Source organism: Nothobranchius furzeri, chromosome 10 (assembly GCF_043380555.1).
Source record: "Nothobranchius furzeri strain GRZ-AD chromosome 10, NfurGRZ-RIMD1, whole genome shotgun sequence".
Taxonomy (NCBI): Eukaryota; Metazoa; Chordata; class Actinopteri; order Cyprinodontiformes; family Nothobranchiidae; genus Nothobranchius; species Nothobranchius furzeri.
Window position 1 is genome coordinate 60,187,764 of NC_091750.1, and position 20,162 is coordinate 60,207,925.

General features: G+C 41.0%; 1 protein-coding gene across 1 annotated transcript in view; it reads left to right on the forward strand.

The window, feature by feature from the left end:
* The window catches only part of jade2 (jade family PHD finger 2), a 265,323-nt gene that overhangs the window by 135,529 nt on the left and 109,632 nt on the right, over positions 1 to 20,162 (forward strand). The window contains exon 4 of the mRNA XM_015961491.3: positions 847 to 1,004. Coding sequence (XP_015816977.3) covers positions 847 to 1,004 — 158 coding nt within the window. The remainder of the gene's footprint in view (positions 1 to 846; positions 1,005 to 20,162) is intronic.

The following is a 20,162-nucleotide window of genomic DNA, read 5'->3' on the forward strand; positions in this document are numbered from 1 at the left end:
GTCTCCAACTCTCTCTCTAATTTCCCTCTGGGATTAATAAAGTATCTTTGAATTTGAACCTGCTTTCCCATGCAGAAAGGGCCGCTATAAAATAGTTTGTTCTGAGAAAAGCTGGTTTAACACGCCATAAGTTTAGAAACACCACATTAGTTTTGCACTTAACGTATAAACCTTAGTCACGGTAATGCTAACCGCAGAACCATAGTAGGAGCAACTACTAATGCTAGCCTGAGCTACTGCTAACATTAGCTTGAGCCACTGCTCATGCTAATTTGAGCTACTGCTAATGTCATTGTTGGACAAGAACAAGAAAACTGGAAAAGAATAATGTTGGAGCACCACTAACATTCCAGGATGTACTGGGAATATCCAGACTTTGAATTCATGCCAGATAGAAACACTTCCTCCTTAGTTCCTAAACCAGGAGTATTCAATCCAGCACGTTTTAGTTCCTCTGCTCAAAAACACTTGATTCAGTCTGAATCACCTGTGCAGCAGCTCATCAGGCTCTGCAGAAGTCTGTTAATCACCTGCTGATTGAAATCAGGTGTGTTAAAGCAGCGTTAAAACTAAAACATGGTGGATACAGGCCCTCCAGGCTTGGAATTGAATACCCCTGCCCTAAACCCTCACTCCACAACTCACTGAACAGTCACTTTGCTGGACTCTCACTTCATTCCTTGTTCAAACACAATTAGTGTAAAAAAATGTTTAGTTACCTTCCAATTCTCTTGATTTGTTCTTCATATCAGTCCCAACAAAAACAAAACTTATCTCTACATTTATGTTTCCAAGCTTATTTTTTTCTATCTATACCTAACATATTTTTGTACTCCCGTAATGCAGGTTTACCGCACAGACTTCATCACGGCCATGAAGCTGCCAGACTCCGCGCAGCTCGGCCCAGACGACTTCTATCTGCTGTCGGACCCTTGGAGACAGGAGTGGGAAAAGGGAGTCCAGGTCCCAGCCAACATGGAAGCCATACCAGAACCGGTGGTCAGGTAGGACAAACCCATTCCTCGGACTTGTGGCTTTTTTTGTCAAACTACTCAGTAGTGATTCACCATGGAGCTCTGCAGGACTTCCTCTGCAGGATTTCAAGGTGACTGATGTTTTATTTTATTTTTATTTTACAGAATAATTATCTGTTGGATAAATTGTGCAATGCACGAGTAAAACTTGGTCTAATGATCTGTGTAAATTCATATCTGACTTAACCCGTAGACATATTAATAGTTAATGAAGTTCAGTTTAATGACAATGCTTTTATTTCCATTTTTATATTTACCTATTTAACAAATTAATAAAAATACAAAAATTTTACTAAAAAATCTAATTAAAAAGAACCAATCTCTTTTTTTTTCATTTTTCATGCTTGTTTGTCTTGTGAGGTTTCTCTATCTGGGTCTTTCTGTGTGTTTCGTTTGGTAACAGATGAATATTGATTAAACAAATCTGTAGCAGCCGGTGAGACCGACTTGAGTCAGAGGAGGAAAGGTTTTTTCCAGTCAGGGCTTTGATTGCCTTCAAGTAGAAGCTGTGTTTGCATCTCTTTGTTCTTGAATTTTCCCTTTTGTAGAGCCCTCTTGATGACAACTTCAGGAAGGTATAATTTATATTCTAAGGCACAAATAAAAACATCCAAACCACTAGAAAAAGTAACAGGAGTGAAATATTATTTTATCTTGCTGAATATCTGCAAGTTTCAGGTGCTGCTTCTTGGCATTTTCTCACACACAAACACACACATGCGGACACGCACGCTCATTCGTAGCCATCGAGCTGGTCTGCAGATGTGCACAGGCGTGTGTTTTGAACCACTTTACTTTAATTCCTCCTCTCTGTGCCATGGTCGACTCTCCGGCTCTCTAGCACCACAGCAGCTGCTTCACATACCCGTGTGGTTTGTTTGGCATTCGAGGAACTAATGAAAATGCTCAGACTGCTTGGTAATCCCTGTTACACACAAACATGCCACACTGAGAGGCCACACACATGCGCATTCTAATAAATTAATTTAGGTAAAAAGAAAATCAAATGCAGATGCAGAGCCTCCTTCCACTGGTAGGAGCCTTGTTGCTACAGTGATTTTATGTCAGACTTGTGTTTTTGTTGGACGACCCGTTGCTTTTGAACATGTCAGTAAAATCATATGTGTCTCTAAGCTGCAGTCCTGTCTCGGGGGTAATTCTTTATCTTTCGTTTTCCATGCCCAAATTGATCAAAGCAGGAAAATGAAAATGATCCTGAGTATGTTTGGGTTGGAGGGTGATCATATGGTTAATGATTCAGTGCTGGACTTTGTTTCCTGAACCCCTAATTGCTCCTTGATTGAAACTTTTATTTTGGAAATCTGTGCAAACCCTCAATGTTAATGTTTGATTGTTTTAGCTGAAACTCGAGAAGGGGAAGCAGCAGTTATAGTTTTATTCAATCGAAGATAAAATTTTGCTGAATCAAAGGTATGATTATTACTCTTTACCCTTTTTGACTCCAGGAACTATATCAGTGCGTCTCATATGCAGACACATGCTATAAATGTTGCCAGTAGATTTACCAGAGCCTGAAGGCAGTAAGGTACATGTGAGAAAGGGAAATGAAAGAATATCTGGTGGAAGATAGATGGATGAATTGAGGCTTATCTGTTACCTTTGGTGATAGAATGATGAAGTGTGTTACAGTAGAGGTGAAATAGAGCAATGATGGATAGATGGTGAGATAAGAGGAGAGTTTAAGTGTGACTGAGCTGAAATGTCTCCTTAATCCTTTCTCCTTACCTGAGTTATCATGACAAATGTTTCTTTTCCTGTTCTTTAAATGTGTTTGAGCAAAAATCCTGAGCGGGATCAGTAACAGCCCCTGAGTCATTGTAGTGGGGGATTTTAACATTTATGTGGACATTGAAAATGATAGCCTCAATGTAGCCTTTAGTAATATCTTAGACTCAATTGGTTTTACCCAAAGAATACATAGCTCCACCCACTCCTGCCATCATACATTAGACCTTGTGCTGACTTATGGCATAGAGTGTGAGGAAATAACGATCTGTCCACATAATCCAGTCCTCTCTGACCACTTTCTGATAACCTTTGAGTTTTTTATAACTGAGTTCTCGAGACATGAAAGTACATTTCACTATAGTCTGTCTCTATCTGACAATGCTGTTGCATCTTTTAAATCAACTGTTCCATCTTTACTGTCCTCAGCATCTCAGAGAAACAGCAGAGGGCAATATTTTCATTTCTAGCCCCTCACAAATTGAAGCCTTAGTTCATAATGTTACTTCCTCTTTACGTGTGGCATTAGATGATGTGGCCCCTTTAAAAAAGAAGGTAATTGGGGACAGGAAGTTGGCTCCCTGGTTTAATTTTCATTTACGAGCTTTAAAACAAAACTCTAGAAAATTGGAGAGAAGATGGCGCTCTATGCACCAGGAGGAGTCCTACTTGTCCTGGAAAAATAGCCTTGTGCTTTATAAAAATAAGCTTAGACAAACTAGAACTGCTTGTTTCTCAGCGTTAATTGAGGAGAATAAGAATAATCCTAAATTTCTTTTCAGTACAGTTGCCAAACTTACACAGAATCATAGATCTGAACCATCTATTCCCTTAGCCCTCAGCAGCAATGACTTTATGGGATTTTTTACAAGTAAAATGAATTCTATTAGAAACAAAATCTTTAGCATCCTCCCTAATGCAATTTCTTCTTCCTCAGTAAGTGAGGCAGCATCAGAGGTGACTGTAGAACCTCATCTGTGCTTGAACCATTTTGATCCAGTTGAGCTTTCAGAGTTATCAAAAATATTAGCTTCATCTAAACCTTCAACTTGCATTTTAGATCCAATCCCAACCAAATTATTTAAAGATGCATTTCCTTTGGTTACTGCCCCCATTCTAGATATAATCAATCTATCCTTAGTAAATGGATATGTACCACAGGATTTTAAGGTTGCTGCAATCAAACCTTCACTTAAGAAGCCTTCTCTGGATCCAGATGACCCAATGAATTATAGACCAATATCTAACCTTCCATTTTTATCCAAAGTCCTGGAGAAAATAGTGGCCATCCAAGTATGTGAGCATTTAAACATTAATGATCTGTTTGAGGAATTTCAGTCTGGTTTTAGAGAGTATCCCAGCACTGAAACTGCATTAGTGAGAGTTACAAATGATATTCTCATGGCCTCAGATAAGATTCTTGTGTCTGTTCTAGTCTTGTTAGATCTCAGCGCTGCCTTTGACACAGTAGATCACAATGTTCTTTTAGAAAGACTTGAACATGTTGTAGGGATCAAAGGAACAGCGCTAGGCTGGTTCAAATCCTACCTGTCTGATAGATTTCATTTTGTAAATGTACATGACAAATCTTCATACTCCAGGGTTACTTGTGGAGTACCACAGGGTTCAGTGCTTGGACCAATTCTTTTTACTATTTAGATGCTCCCAATTGGTAAAATCATTAGACAGCATGGGATAAACTTCCACTGTTATGCTGACGATACTCAGTTATATGTATCCATTAACCTTGATGAACCTAATCGGTTAGGTAGATTACAGGCTTGTCTTGAGGACATAAAAAATTGGATGACTGTAAACTTTCTTTCCTTTAAATCAAGACAAGATGGAAGTTCTCATCTTTGGACCAGAAATCCAGAAAAAGAAATTGCTTAGTCAATCACCTGACCTGAATGGCATTACATTAATCTCCGAGAACAAAGTAAGGAACCTTGGTGTTATCTTCGACCAGGACATGTCATTCAAATCCTAAGTTAAACAGGTTTGTAGGATTTTCTTTTTCCACCTTCGGAAAATTGCTAAGATTAGAAGCATCCTTTCCAGAGTGATGCTGAAAAACTAGTTCATGCATTTATTACATCAAGACTGGATTACTGTAATTCATTACTCTCAGGAAGTCCACAGAATGTAGTTAAAAGTCTTCAGCTTGTCCAAAATGCTGCAGCTAGAGTTCTGATGAGAATTAAAATGAGAGATAATATCTCTCCTGTCTTAGCTTCCCTACATTGGCTACCTGTTAAATTCAGAATAGATTTTAAGATCCTCCTTCTCACATATAAAGTTGCATGGCGTATGTGTAATATGTAGCTAAAACATGTGTGTGTGTGTGTGCGTGCGTGCGTGCGTGCGTACGTACGTACGTACATACACTAATAAAATTTAGGAAGCATAGTGCGTAAAATATTTTCAAAACATAATGATAGCATCCCTTCACTTCTGGGACACATCCAGAAGTTTGTACTTTGCTGCTCGTAGAAAGGAACTATAACGGCGGCTAATTGCGAAGTACGTTATACGTCCGTTTTGTGACACTTTCACATCCAGTGGAATGGCGGTTTTATCCTGTACTGTGATATAATGTAGTCAATACGTCAAATATTTTTTTCTAAGCCCGTCCTCCGTCCCATAGAGCCCCATGCAATGTGAATTGATGGTTGCTAAGCATTAGCCAATAGCGTTCCGACATCTGCTTACATACATTGGTATTCTCAGATCTGATCACCTCTAAAAATATTCCTGAATAAGAATCAAAGTCAGAGGAAATGCATTTGAAAATAATTGACATCCAATGACATTTTTGTCTAGCTTTTCAAAAGAGCCAAGACAAGTGAACATACATGTGACAATGGTGAGTTCAGAAAGGACATCGCAAAACCAAACTACATAAACTATATACACACAAGAGACTGGAAGCTGGAGAATTATGATAAATTACATCAGGATCATCTAAAAGCTGGAGTCACAATACTCTTCCTCACTATATAATCAAAGATAGATTCATATAAAAATGTAAGCAGTAGTTGACCTTGTTTGAGACGGCTTTAATGTGTTTCTAATTAACAACAAATCTGACTCAAGCTGTCCACCTAAATATGTAAATCAGCCAAACCCAGTGATAGCAGTTCAGAGCTGCATCAGAGGATCTGAAAACCCATCGCTCTCAAAGCCAGAATCGATTTGTCTGCCGCATTGATTAATCAAAAGAACTAGCGGTTAAACAGCTAACAGTTTATGTGAAGTTTCATGTTATTGATGAATGTGGTTTAAAGCATGATCTAATTAATGAAAATGTAAGCACAAATTTGAATTTCAAACCAATGTTACATCAACTCTTTGCTCACATCACTAAAAGATATACTTTAGAAACACTGAATGTCCAGTTTACCTGGTTGTAGTAATGAAAATAATAGTAATTTTATTGAGATTCCCTTCTGTTTGCTCTGCAATAATTTATTCCTTCTTTCTTCAGTCCTTATCTCTCTATCTCTTCCTGCCTTCTCTCTTCCCTCATCCTGGTTGTGCTGGAGGCACTGACACATTTTTCTGTTTCTATTTTTTTCCTGAATTATGACATAATCCCTAAAAATTGTCAGAGGAAAAGGGCTGCGGGCATCGTCTGGTTGGCGTTTGATTTTGTTGTTGCTGAAAGTGGAGAGTTCATTACGGTTTCACGTCTTTGAAGGAAAAACCTTCCCTCCATCTTGTTGTCCTTCCCAGCTCCTTTTTTAAGTTTTAGACATTTGGTCCTCTTCTTTATCTCCTTTTCCACATTCCTCCTCTGTCTTCCTCTTTCCCTCCTCCCTGATGACTTGTCTCTTGCATTTTCTTTTCTGGATATCTTACCTCCTCTCTGTCTATTTAATCACTTACTCCCCCCACCTTCTCTGTCTTTTTCTCTATCTTTCCGTGGATTTATGGGGGCTGAGTGGAAATAATTAGCTGTTGCATAACACTGCCTATGTGCAGACACTAAATGGGGCTTTTGCCAGTGACTCGACAACTTTGGTCTCCAGGGGCAACGCTGAACCAGAGGAAAATAATTACACACATGCATGAGAAGATCTGCTCCTTTTCTCAAAATGAACTTGAACCCGTTGATTGTGGTTTGGACTGAAATGGTTTTGATTTTGTAATCGAAGCTCCAGTCACTGACAATAACTCAGACAGAGATTCTTTATTATATTGATTCATCTACGGCAAGAGAAAAGGAGCTTTTTACTAATTGTTTTTAAGACTGTGCCACAAACATCAAAAGTGTTAAAACGTTTGGGGTGTAAAGCTCAGAAAGTGAGATGGAATCTGTGATCTTATGCAACTCTTGGGTCTGAGAGATATTTGTGGTAATTAAAACATTTAGATAAAAGTTCTGCACATGGGGGGTAAACTATCAGAACATGTGGACAGGATGCAAAGACACTAGTTTTGGTAGAGCATCAAGACTTTCTTTGTGATTTAATAGCTGTTAAATTATTTATTGTGTTTGAAAAAGTTTGGTATAAATTAGGAGTGGGGTTTTAACACGTTAATTCCGATTAATTAGAAAAACAACGCATTAAAACATTTTGAGCCCGAGTTCCCCCGTATTGGGGGCCAGAAAATTTTAGCATCACAATTTATTCCTTTTAAATCAATAAATATCATCAAGCTGCACCTCTGACAAAACTGCAGAGCCTGGTATACATGACCAAATAAATCTTTTATACTCCAAACACAACTTAAACTACAATTAAATGAATCATGGCTAATCACTCTTCATTAAGAAGCAGTAGGGACAAGCATACATGCAGCACTCATCTCGTAACCCTCAGCAGAACTTCCCCTGAACTCTACATACACTACACCTCTCTGTATATTACCAGTGCTCTGCTGCCATCTAGTGTTCAGTTCAGTACACATTTACAATGTTTCATCATGTCCATCTACACTTAATCAATAACACGTATACTAATATTTACACATCCAAACAAATCCCACAATGGTTACCTTTATGATGAGATTAAAGTAATCAAATAGACCTTGTGGTTACAGAAATGTACTTATTAAACTGTGGCTATGTCATCGGTGCCTCATTAACATTATTTTTGATTAAAATATGCTTGGGCTTAAATAGTCTTGAATGATTAAATTGTGATTAATCAAGATTAATTAATTACAAAGTTTCTAATTAAATAAAAAAAATTTAATTGAGTCCCCAGTATACATAGATCAGAAATACTTGATCAACCCAAAAGTCTGGAAACTAAAACCTGAAGCCAAATGTTGGCAGATTCATCAGCAAAGTGTTTATTGAGAAATGTTCCATGTTTTTGAGAATCCAATAAAATATTTCAGCATCTTTCTGGATGGACTTATGTTTCTTTACTTATGAGTTCGCAGAAAAGTAAACATGTATTTTGTTAGTATTTAATTATAAAGGTGTTTTAAGCAAATTTAAACCCAATTTCAGATATTTTGTTTTTGTTCATTTGTATTTTAAATGTCTTTACAGGTAATGTTGGCTAGGATGAAGAATGTAAAAAAATTACCTTTCTACATTTTCTTTGTTTTTTTATTTATAGTACAAATATTATCTTGAGAAAGCCCTTCAATAAAACTCTTGCAGCTTTTCCTGTACTGTTTTATTCTTGATATTTTACCGACAAGTAGGCTTCATCTGTGTGAAAAGGCTGAGTGATTTTTTTTACGTGCTACTAGGGTGGTCGATATGGCCTAAAATCAATATCACAATTTGAGTATTTCACCTCGACAACTATAAATAGATGATAAATACAGGTATGTGCATTTTTACATGACTCACGGTGGTAAAGGGACATGAACATTGCCAACCTACACACATCTTTTAATGTTTTATTATCAAATTTATTGACATGGGAAAAATGATCTCGATAAGTCAGAAATTTTGATAACGATAGATTTTCGATTTATTGCCCAGTTCTACGTGCAACCTATCCAGAAGGCGTCAAGCTCAGCAGTTCAGACTGGGCCAGACAGGAAGGTAAACATGAAAGCAGAGTAAAAAACATTTAGAATTAGTGTCATGCTTAACTAGTACAAAAATTCCATTACCTGTGACATTCTGTAGCTGAGGTAAATAGAACCGAAAATAAACAACAGACCTTTTGGGATACATGCTGCCATCCTTCTTTATCCTTGCTATTGAGTGGATAGAAACAACGTGTGTATGACGCAAATAAAAGTTTGACAAACTTCACTGAGAAACCAATTTCATATTTTATTTTTGAAAGTGACTGGTACTCTGAGTTTAACATGAAAGCTGAATGTGAAAATTGTATCCTACACATATCTGTTGCATTTTTCTTCTGATAGAAAACAGATGGTGAAACGCTAGGATTTGAAAAGCCTGACTGCTCTACGTCAAGCTGTTGCTTGGATTCGCCCATATTGGCTTGTGACAGGGAAGGCTGTTGTTGGTTTCATTGGTTTAGAGAATGTCTCGTCTAGTAGAGGCTAACTGTTAGCATTAGCAACTGCATCACATGGCAGAACTCCTTCAGAATTGTGTTATTTGTGGAGATGAAACGTCAAAACTTCAGAGCAAATAGAGTCAGTGGTAAAGTCGTGTTGCTATTGGCCAATCAGAGGCGGGCTGTCCAAATATCAGGAAGTAAGACTCCAAAACCTGTTGGCTTAAGCTACGTTCTCCTCTGGCTGAGTTCTCTGTCCTGACACGGGTGCACCGGAGCTTCCCCCCCCCAAAGTACTTGCAACTAAATCCTAATAAAGACCACTTCAAATGTATTAAAAATGAGTTGAGGTCCTTTTTATGCTTAAAGTAAGTGATGTGAACTACCTCCAGACACACTATCCAAATGAAGCGCCAGTTCAGGCTTTGCGTTGGTAATAAACATGTAAGAACATTTTTCTTGCAGGGTTGGAACTGAATAAAAACCTGGACTTTATTCAGTAACCCTGATTAAGCTGGAGCAAGGCACTCATGGCAAGTCAGCTGCAGAAGGTGCATTCAGCCAGAGTGATTTAAATAAATGAATTTCAAAACAAATATGAAATGTAAACAGCATGTAAAACCTGGAGGTTCAAGAAGAGGAACACATGCACTACTCGGGTTACTGTGTAGTGGAGCTTTAACGCCAGTAGGCTACTAATAACTCTGTAATAACAGACTAGACTGAGGGGGGTACCGCTGGAGATGAACACAAAGCTGTTGGACAGTGAAGGTTGAAGATTGTCTAAATGTCACATCTTACAATGTTTATGAGGAATATTTTGACATTTGGAGGTGTTATAGACTTTTTGTCTCCTTCGGTACCCATGTCCTGCTGTGAGTTGAATCAAATGAATGTGTTTCCCTTTTTACATTCAGTTTTATCTAGACTGAGTGGAAAAATGACTGTTTATATCACCTGTAGCAAAGAAATAATTCAGTTCCATAGCTCTTCTTGTCTAAAATAAAGATGGTTAGATACCTGGAACAAATGGGACATTTGTTCTCTGCAACCGATGAAGAAAAACGAGTAGCTAAAGGTCACGACATAAGCTTTCATGCAGGTAAACTAATTATGAACATAAAACTGGAGGAGAATGAGGAGGGAAAGAAATGTATTTCAGCTGAATATCTGAATAAAACCACAGGAATGTGAACTGCCCGACCCAGCTGCAGCCGTCAGAGTTGACTCATTTTCACCCCCGCAAAAATAAGGACGTTTTTAAATATATGTGTACACTTATTTTATTTACCAAAAGGACTGGCAGCAATAACATCTGGAAATTCCTCAAGAGACCCTCTGATCTTTCCAAAACATGTAATGAAGTGACTGAGCGGCAAAATCATCAACCTCGTCATGCACCGGGTCGGTGAGTGCACATGACCTAATAGCCTCTGCACATATAAGTTTTGTTTCGTGGTAGACTGCTGTACAACGATACTCTTGGTCCATAGATAAATGGACATTTAACACACTCATCTAAACACATGTGTGATGTGTGTTGCGACATGGATGGGCCTGCAGACTGAATTGTGCAGATAACTGAAGGAACAGTGTGTTTGGGTAGATAAGAGACTTTTCAGTGCTTGAATTGATGGTTCTCTCCCTGTAGGAACTGGATTTACCAAAGCAGCCATAAACGGCTGCTTAAATTGTGCCTGTTGTACCATAATGTTGTCTGAAGTTGTTTATCCTAGGCCTTGCTGTTTTTATTCTTAATATGAAGTTATCTGACTCGCTGACAGGAAGTGGCTGTCAAGGGTTTCTGATGCAAAGGAAAACTAGGATGTTATCATAAATCATGCTACAGCTAGAGGTGGGTAATTTATCCGATATGTCCCTCATCATCCTGATATCAAACATTTAAATTACTTAAGACCCTGTAGAGATTTAACCTGTCATTCACTTGAAAGTTAAAATAAATGACGAAAGTGGTGATTGTTGAATTCTCCGTTGTTTCCATTTGCTTGTAAATGTAAATAACTGGATTTTAGGCAAGTCAAAAATGCTCTGACATCAGATGTAGCTGACCTGCGTTTACACTTGTTTTTCAAGCTCCATAACTGCACTGGAAGACCCCAGGTAAAGGATGACATAAAGGACAGTTTTTGTTCACCACTTAGTTATTCCAAGGAATATTTTTTGGCAAACACACCAAAGATTTGGCCAATTACTGCCATCTATATGCTTGACATGCCTATGAATGTGCTTCACAATGCACTGGGTTTCTTTTGCTGGAAACAAGGTGGTGTGGGTCCAAGTTTTTTCCTAGATGGGCTGGAGAGGATATTGAGTTTATACCGGTGCAGCATTTCTAGGATCTAAAAGTTGCCCACATCACTGATGAAACAATCCTCTAACTTTTTGTCGGACTGGGGTATCGGATGTAAAAGGCTGGATGAACTGCTGAGCAAATGAACCTGCAGGCTGTTTTTGGAAACATAAACCGACTTCTTGCTAACCAGGCTTTCATGGAACACTTACTGACTTTTTGACGGATTGCCAGGGTTGCAACAAAAGCCAGATTCACCCACATGAACTCCTCACCACATTGCTGTGAGGGGTCAGTCGGTGTGTTTCTGACCACAAGCTGGATGAGTTGAGTGAATATGAGAACTTTGTTAAGTACAGCCCGAGGAGCCAAACGGCGTCTTTCAAGCTTTGTGTCTGTTAGGTCCCCATGGCAAATGTAATTACATGTTATGGTGAGAAATAGTTTTTGATGCGTTTCATGGGGGAAGGGGTTTAATAAGCTTCCCACTGAGGCTGGAGGGGAGCATTAATGGCAAATGAAGCTGCAGAACAATGTTCATTTGAAAGCAAGTTTCCAGAAGAACTAAACGGATCTTTATTCTGCTGTCAGGACTGAAGTCTGCTGGCTGATTGACTAATTGATTGTCTTGGAGGCTGATCAGGATGTTAAACGATAGAGATATTGATCGGCTGTTTGGAGTTTATTCCTTTTGCTGATTGGCTGATTGTCTCTCTTTTTTTTAACAAATTGGTTCAGTTCAGTATAGAATAAGATGATGTAGATGCCAGTGAAGCATTTGCCACATTAGCTGTTTTTTGTCATAAAAACAACTTTTCCTGTTCAGAAACTCAACTTTACAGTGAGCTGACTCAAGTGACACATTTTAGTCCAAGCTCCACATTTGCAGCAGAACAATATTCTCATATGAAACATGTATGGAATACTTTATTTAACAAAAACAAAATTTCATAGAACATGTCTGTTGCACTGAAACTCTTTGTAAGCTCTCAGGCCACATTTCTTACATCAGAGTGGCTGAGAGCTTCCTGTTTAACCTTTTTGCTTGCCTGACTGAATTGTATGACCCATCTCTTTACATGACAGAGCTAACTAAATGACTGGTTTCCTTTGCGGCAGGCTGACTCTCGGACCACAGTAGCTGATTCAAATTCTGATGGATGTCAGCCTCCAGTTGAACGAACACTTCAACCGCAGGCTGCAAGAACCGACTTCAGCCTGGAAAATGTCCACATTTCACTTGTAAAAGAGTAGATGCTGAGGTGAATAGGTGTTGAGCTTTTACCTCCTCCACATGCACCCCTCAGAGAGTCTGATTTTGGGGAATTTAACTTTTATTTTAACAAGGGTTTGCTTGACAGAAAATCTTTAAGTGATGCTTTAATCAGAGGAAGGTAAATTCAAGGATGAAGAGAGGAATTGTTGTCGTCGTCGTCTTCCTCCGCTTATCCGGGTCCGGGTCGCGGGGGCAGCATCCCAACCAGGGAGCTCCAGATCATCCTCTCCCTGGCCACCTCCACCAGCTCCTCCGGCAGGACCCCAAGGCGTTCCCGGACCAGATTGGAGATGTAACATCTCCAACGTGTCGTGGGTCGACCGGGGGGCCTCCTGCCGACAGGACATGCCCGAAACACCTCCCCAGGGAGGCGTCCAGAAGGCATCCTGACCAGATGCCCAAACCACCTCAACTGACTCCTTTCGATCTGGAGGAGCAGCGGTTCTACTCCGAGTCCCTCCCGAATGTCCGAGCTCCTCACCCTATCTCTAAGGCTGAGCCCGGCCACCCTACAGAGGAAACTCATTTCGGCTGCTTGTATCCGCAATCTCGTTCTTTCAGTCATTACCCAAAGCTCATGACCATAGGTGAGGATTGGGACGTAGATCGACCGGTAAATCGAGAGCCTGGCTTTCTGGCTCAGCTCCCTCTTCACCACGACAGATCGGCTCAGCGTCCGCATCACAGCAGACGCCGAACCAATCCGTCTGTCGATCTCCCGATCCCTCCTACCCTCACTCGTGAACAAGACCCCGAGATACTTAAACTCCTCTACTTGAGGTAGGACCTCTCTCCTGACCCGGAGTTGGCAAGCCACCCTTTCCCGGTGGAGAACCACGGTCTCAGATTTGGAGGTGCTGATCCTCATCCCAGCCGCCTCACACTCGGCCGCGAACCTACCCAGCAAGAGCTGAAGGTCAAAGCTGGATGAAGCTAGGAGGGCCACATCATCCGCAAAAAGCAGAGACGAGATTCTCCTGCCACCAAACTCGACACACTTCACACCACGGCTGCGAACAGAACCGGTGACAACAGGCAGCCCTGGTGGGGTCCAACCCTCACCGGGAAAACGTCCGACTTACTACCGGCTATGCGGACCAAACTCACGCTCCTCTGGTAAATGGACTGAATGGCCCTTAACAGAAAGCCACCCACCCCATACTCCTGGAGCGTCCCCCACAGGGTGCCCCTGGGGACACGGTCATAAGCCTTCTCCAAATCCACAAAACACATGTGGATTGGTTGGGCAAACTCCCATGCCCCCTCCATCACCCTTGCAAGGGTATAGAGCTGGTCCACAGTTCCACGGCCAGGACAAAAACCACATTGCTCCTCCTCAATCTGAGATTCAACCATCGATCGGACCCTCCCCTCTGGTACCTTGGAGTACACCTTTCCCGGGAGGCTGAGGAGTGTGATCCCCCTATAGTTGGAACACACCCTCAAGTCACCTCCTCTCTTCACTCGGGTATCCAAAACATACGGCCGCAGGTCAGATGATACGACTACAAAGTCTATCATCGACCTGCGACCTAGGCTGCCCTGGTACCAAGTGTACCGGTGGGCATCCTTATGTTCGAACATGGTGTTCGTTATGGCCAAACTGTGGCTTGCACAGAAGTCCAATAACAAAACACCACTCGAGTTCAGATCAGGCGGGCCGTTCCTCCCAATCACACCCCTCCAGGTCAAGCTGTCATTGCCCATGTGAGCATTGAAGTCCCCCAGCAGGACAATGGAGTCCCCTGATGGAGCACTCGTCCCAGGGACTCCAAAAAGGATGGGTACTCTAAACTGATATTTGGCGCATAAGCACAAACAACAGTCAGGACTCGTTCCCCGACCCGAAGGCGCAGGGAAGCTACCCTCTCGTCCCCTGGGGTAAACCCCAACACAGAGACAGAGAGTCTTGGGGCTAACAAAAAGCCATCCCCAGCCCTCCGCCTCTCACCTGGAGCAACTCCAGCAAAGGAGAGTGTCCAACATCTCTCAAGGACGTCTCAAGGTTCCAAAGCCGATGCTATGTGTCGAGGTGAGTCCGACTATATCTAGTCGCTACCGCTCAACCTCTGCCACAAGCTCCTGCTCCTTCCCCACCAGCGAGGTGATGTTCCATGTCCCAATAACCAGTTTCCTTGTCCAGGGATCGGACCGCCAAGGCTCCCGCCTTGGTCTGCCACCCGATCCACACTGCACTGGACCCTTCATGTTCCTCCTGCGGGTGGTGGGTCCACAGTTGGATGAGCCCATGTATCCAGTTCGGGCTGCAGCACAAGTGTGTGGGTTGATTCCACGTGCGTCTACATGTGTTGCTCCCCACATAAATGTCATGTGATTAAACACGCGGGCGTGTGTGGAAGTGTGGATTTAGGTGATGGCTTTGTGGTTCTTGTGTGTTACGTTCCTTTTGAAACATCCGAGTTATCCTTCAGGACCTAAAGTTTAGGTGATGGATCTCACATGGGAATATCATCTTCTTGACTCACATCCCCCCTCATATTAATTAATTTATTTTTAATAATAAACCTTTAGCTACTTTTTTGATGAAAAAAATGCTACTTCCTGCACAGTTTGGATGATCAAAGCCTGTTTGCCTTCTGCGATGTGAAGGTTCAGCAACATCTGGACCATGCTGTCCGCCCTCTACCTACCATCTGCCTGCCTTACATGGTGTGTGTGTGTGTGTGTGTGTGTGTGTGTGTGTGTGTGTGTGTGTGTGTGTGTGCGCGCGCATGCACGCGCATTATGTAGAAATAAAAACAAAACACACAAGTCTGCGGATAATTAAAAACTCTTTCCCTGTTTCGTTCTCTGATCTCCTCTGCGTTTGTGTGTGCAGTGTCAATTTAATAAACCCAGCCACTATTAATATCCTTCGGCTTCCTACGTCGTCTTGTTTTGCCTCCCGGTGGGGTTGCTCCTTAAAGGCATCTCTGCTGAAGTTGCTGTTTATCATATTTCTGTCCCTCCATCTGTCAGTGTGTCGGTCCCTCCGGCTGCATCCTCAGCCTGGTCGTTAAGGTGAGGCCGTTGACTTTAACAGCAGTCGCATTAGGGAGTCTGCTGCATCCTGGCTGGCCACTTAAACCCAACTGCCTCCAGGAGAGTAAACACTGTTAACAACTGCTTTGTCTCCCAGAGGAGTCTCTGGGCCGAGGTCTTACAAAAAATGCATTTATTGACATGGATGGATAGAAGAGGAGAGAGATAAAGTGAAATAGATGCAGACTGATTGATGTTAATTAGTTTAAACAGATAACTAGACTTATTCTGTAAACATCAAAAGACTCAGCACGGTCTTATTTTCTTTTAAATAATGTTTAGGATGCAAGAACCAAAAAAAAAACTGTTAGAAACAGGACACAGTAAGAAACATACCAAAGATTGTTTAGGTTGTTTAGGTTCATAATAAAGTACTAAAATGTATTCATATGTCAAAAAAAAAAAGCCCAGAAACACCTGGATCAGCAGGGACAAGTCTGTCACATCAGAGGAGAGCTTAACACGGCAGGATTTGGAGTCTTATTTCCTGATATTTGGACATCTCGCCTCAGATTGGATAACAGCAATGCGTCTCTACCACTGACTCCAATAGCTTTGCAACATGGATGCTTTAGCTCCACAAATAACACAATCCTGGAGGAGCTTCTGCCATGTCATTGAGTTGCTAATGCTAATGGCAAGCTTCTTCTAGCGGAAACATCCTCTGCTTATTCTGAATGCTGAACCTACAACAGGCTTCCCCATCGTAAGCCAGTTTGGGTCCAAGCAACCGCTTGACGTAGATCTGTCAGGATTTTTAAATCCTAGAGTTTCACCATCTATCTTCTACAAGAAGCTAATGCAGGAGATAGGTGTAGGAGACTTTTTTTCATGTTAAGCCTGCATAAAAATTTAAGAGTGACTTATTTTTAATCAGAAGTAATCATTAAAAATATTTTTTCAGTGAAACATTTTAGTTTTAATTGTGGTTGACAACGTCAAATGTGCATCACTTGTTCTGAAGTTTGTACAAATGGTTCAAAATGTGCATAAGTTGCAACGTTTGATGTGTCGCTCGTGACAGCAGCTCGTCTAAAACAGTGTTTAATGCAGTAAAAATGAAGAGGATGGGCCCTCCAATTTGTATGGTTTGAATGTTTGGATGAATTAAGAGCCAAAGAAGATGTAAAATGAAGGGATGCAGGAGTGAATCCCCCAGAGGGGGATGAGGGATAGAGATGCTGCAGAGAGCAGAGACGTTGATGGTGCAGGAACTGGGGGAATAAGTAAACAGGTAGATGAGGCGTTTGAGTGGAGCGGCACGACGATGGTAGATCTGCTGGGGATGGGAGAGGCGGGGAAAAAGGAAGAGATGGGCACAAAGCACAGCGCCACTTTTACAAATAATAGTTCCCTCGTTTGTTTCTCCTCTCCCTCCTGGTGCCTGCTTCTGTTTACTGCGGATGTGGGTTTAATCAAATCTTTTAGTCACAGAAAGTAAAACGGGGGGAATATATCTCAGAAGACCAGACTTTAAACAGCACGCCCCGCTAAAGAAAAGTAAAAATTCCAACAAAGCTCATAAAAAAAGAAGTAAATAAATTACAAAAAAGCTGCAAACTGGCAGAATAAAACATCATTATTATCTAAGCATTCAGTTCACAAACAAAAACTATCTAGCAAAAAATTAGAGTTGTTTACTTATTGTAAACCTTCGCAAATCTTATTTAGCAAATGTAAAATAAACTACATTTATTTAAGTAGCAAAACAAGAAAGGAAATAATGGTAAATTGAAATGTCACTGCAGCCGAGCAGCATTGACGTACAAAGTCACATTTAGCTGCACCTGCGGGCTGTTTTTCCAGTGAGAAGGTTGTGTATGCGTTTTTTTGTTTTTTTTAATGTGTGTGACAGGCATGTTTTTCACAGGCGCTGTCATCTGGAGGGCTGGTTGTGGTGGTGGGCTGTTTTTGAAGTGCTGGTGGGCTTACTGGAAGTGTGTCAGACAGGAAAGGAATGTGGGAAGAGGGCAGGGGTGTGTGTGAGATGTTCAGAGACGGGGCAGGGTTAGCCTCTCGTGTTTACATGCAATTTGTTAAGAGAGTGTGTGTGTGTGTGTGTGTGTGTGCGTGTGCGTGTGCTCGCGCTTCAGTCCCATAGCCCCCTTATTTCCCCTCACCCTCATCATAGGGGTTTCCCACAAGGTCTCTTGTCATAAAATGTGTTTGGCTTTTGGATTGGTGCCTAGATAAAGTGATATCTTTAATGCATAAAGTCCAGCATCGCAGTGTGTTTTTTGTAGTAAATTTAAAACAGCTGTTAGTTTAAAAAAATGGACATTTCTGCCCATTTGAGGTGTGTAAAACTTAGAAATATTTACTTATGATAGGTTTATAAAACAACCGTAGCTGCTTCGAGATGGCAGCAATGCTCATCATCTTTGGATAATTGAAACTATCTGTTAGCTCATCAATCCTGTTGGACATAAACACTGTTTCTCTGAAAAGAGTCTGTTCAAGAATCAATCTACAACAGGTAAGGTGATCATTATATGGAAGTATTATGAAGCAACACATGGCTAAATAGCCTAAATAAAATATTATAGTGTTTTTTCTTAAAACAGGAGTTGAGAATTACCGTATTTACCCGAATATAGGACGACCCCTATTGTAAGACGACCCCCCCCCCCTTTCCAAGAGATTAATTTTAAGAAAAAGGCAAAATTCACTTTTTAAAGAAAATATTTAATATTTGAAAAATTTTGGTAAATACAGTAATACCGTAATTACAGTAATATTGCAATTACAGACTACTTTAATATTTACCTCTTAATGCAATCACAAAAGTCTGTTATGAAGCTTTTGGGGTTCTGTCAAGAAATCAATCAAATGTTATTTATATAGCACTTAATCAAACAAGTAAAATCCAACTCAAAGTACTTTACACAAACGGTACTGAACAAAAAAAACCCCACTGTAGTCAAACTGTAAGAACTTCTCTTAACATGTCAAACGTTATTTCAAAAGTCTGCATGAGGCATTTACTCACAGATGTCCTCTGCTTCGCTCTGCTCAGAGTCACTGTCACTCTCACGCTGCGGTCCCGCCTCCTCCCACAGAATGTCATCCTCACTGCCATCCAATGCATTGGATATGCAGCACTTTTTAAAGCTGTTGATGATGCTCTCTGCTGTTACTGCATCCCATGCCTGGAGGATCCATTCACAAAGCCGATGTACAGTCAGGTTTTGAATTTTTCCAGACGGTGTGAGAGCGTGATCACCGGACAGGAGCCACTCTGTGTACCTCCTGCGCAGGTTGTCCTTGAAAGGCTTGTTAACCACCACATCCAGCACCTGCAGCTGGCTTGTCATCCCGCCCGGTATGATGACCAGGTCGCTGTTCATCTTCCTCACCTGAGTTTTGACAGCATCAGTCAATGCATGCTCCGGTGCATCATCCTTATGCACCAGCCGGTGCTGGCTTTAAACTCTGGTCGGTATGTTTAACTCCTTGGCAATGTTCAAGGCTTTGAGCTGGATGATAGCCCTGGTAATGGGCAGACCTTCGTTCAGGGCCAGATTTAGCCAACCCTGCAAAGGGGTGCAGGTAGAATATCAGGGGGTGCAGGTCTTGGAAATAATTTTTCGGGTGTCACATACCTCCAAATCCCTAAAATGCATAGAAAACTATGCTGTCATCATTACAGTTCTTTTATCCATATATCTATCTTTTCCTTTGATCCATTCCTTACACTACCCTCTGCATTTACCCGGGCTTGGGACCGGCACAAATGGGACACTGGCGTGTTCCCTATTGGGGCTGCATTAATCTTTTGTCTGTCTGTCTGTGATCGATGGATGGATCGATAGATCGATCTATTTTTTAATTTTTTAAGGTTTTTATCTTTTTTATGTCTAATCTATTTTATCTATCTTATCTGTCTATCTTTCCATTTTTTATTTTATTTTTTATTGTACTTATATATATATATATATATATATTTTAGAATTGTTGTTTTTTTTATTTCTTTATGGCTTTTATCAGTCATTACAGCACCAGCCGTCTGCTTTTCCGTGCAAAAGTCCTAACAAATCCATCCATACCTAGGCCTGTTATGGCCTTCTTGTGAGCCTGAATGACTAAATTTCTTTTTCTCTCATGTAGCGTAGTACAGCGGAACGGGGTAAGAACACGAGACAAAGTGGAGAAAGAGCTCTCGCATACATAGGTCACATGCATGCGATGGAGCTGAGGAAAGGCATTCTTATACCCATGTAGATATGTGCAAACGGTGGAGAGGTCTACAAACTCTTCACTGTTATTATCTGTCTTTTTGAATTCTTTCTCCAACATTATTTTTGCAACAA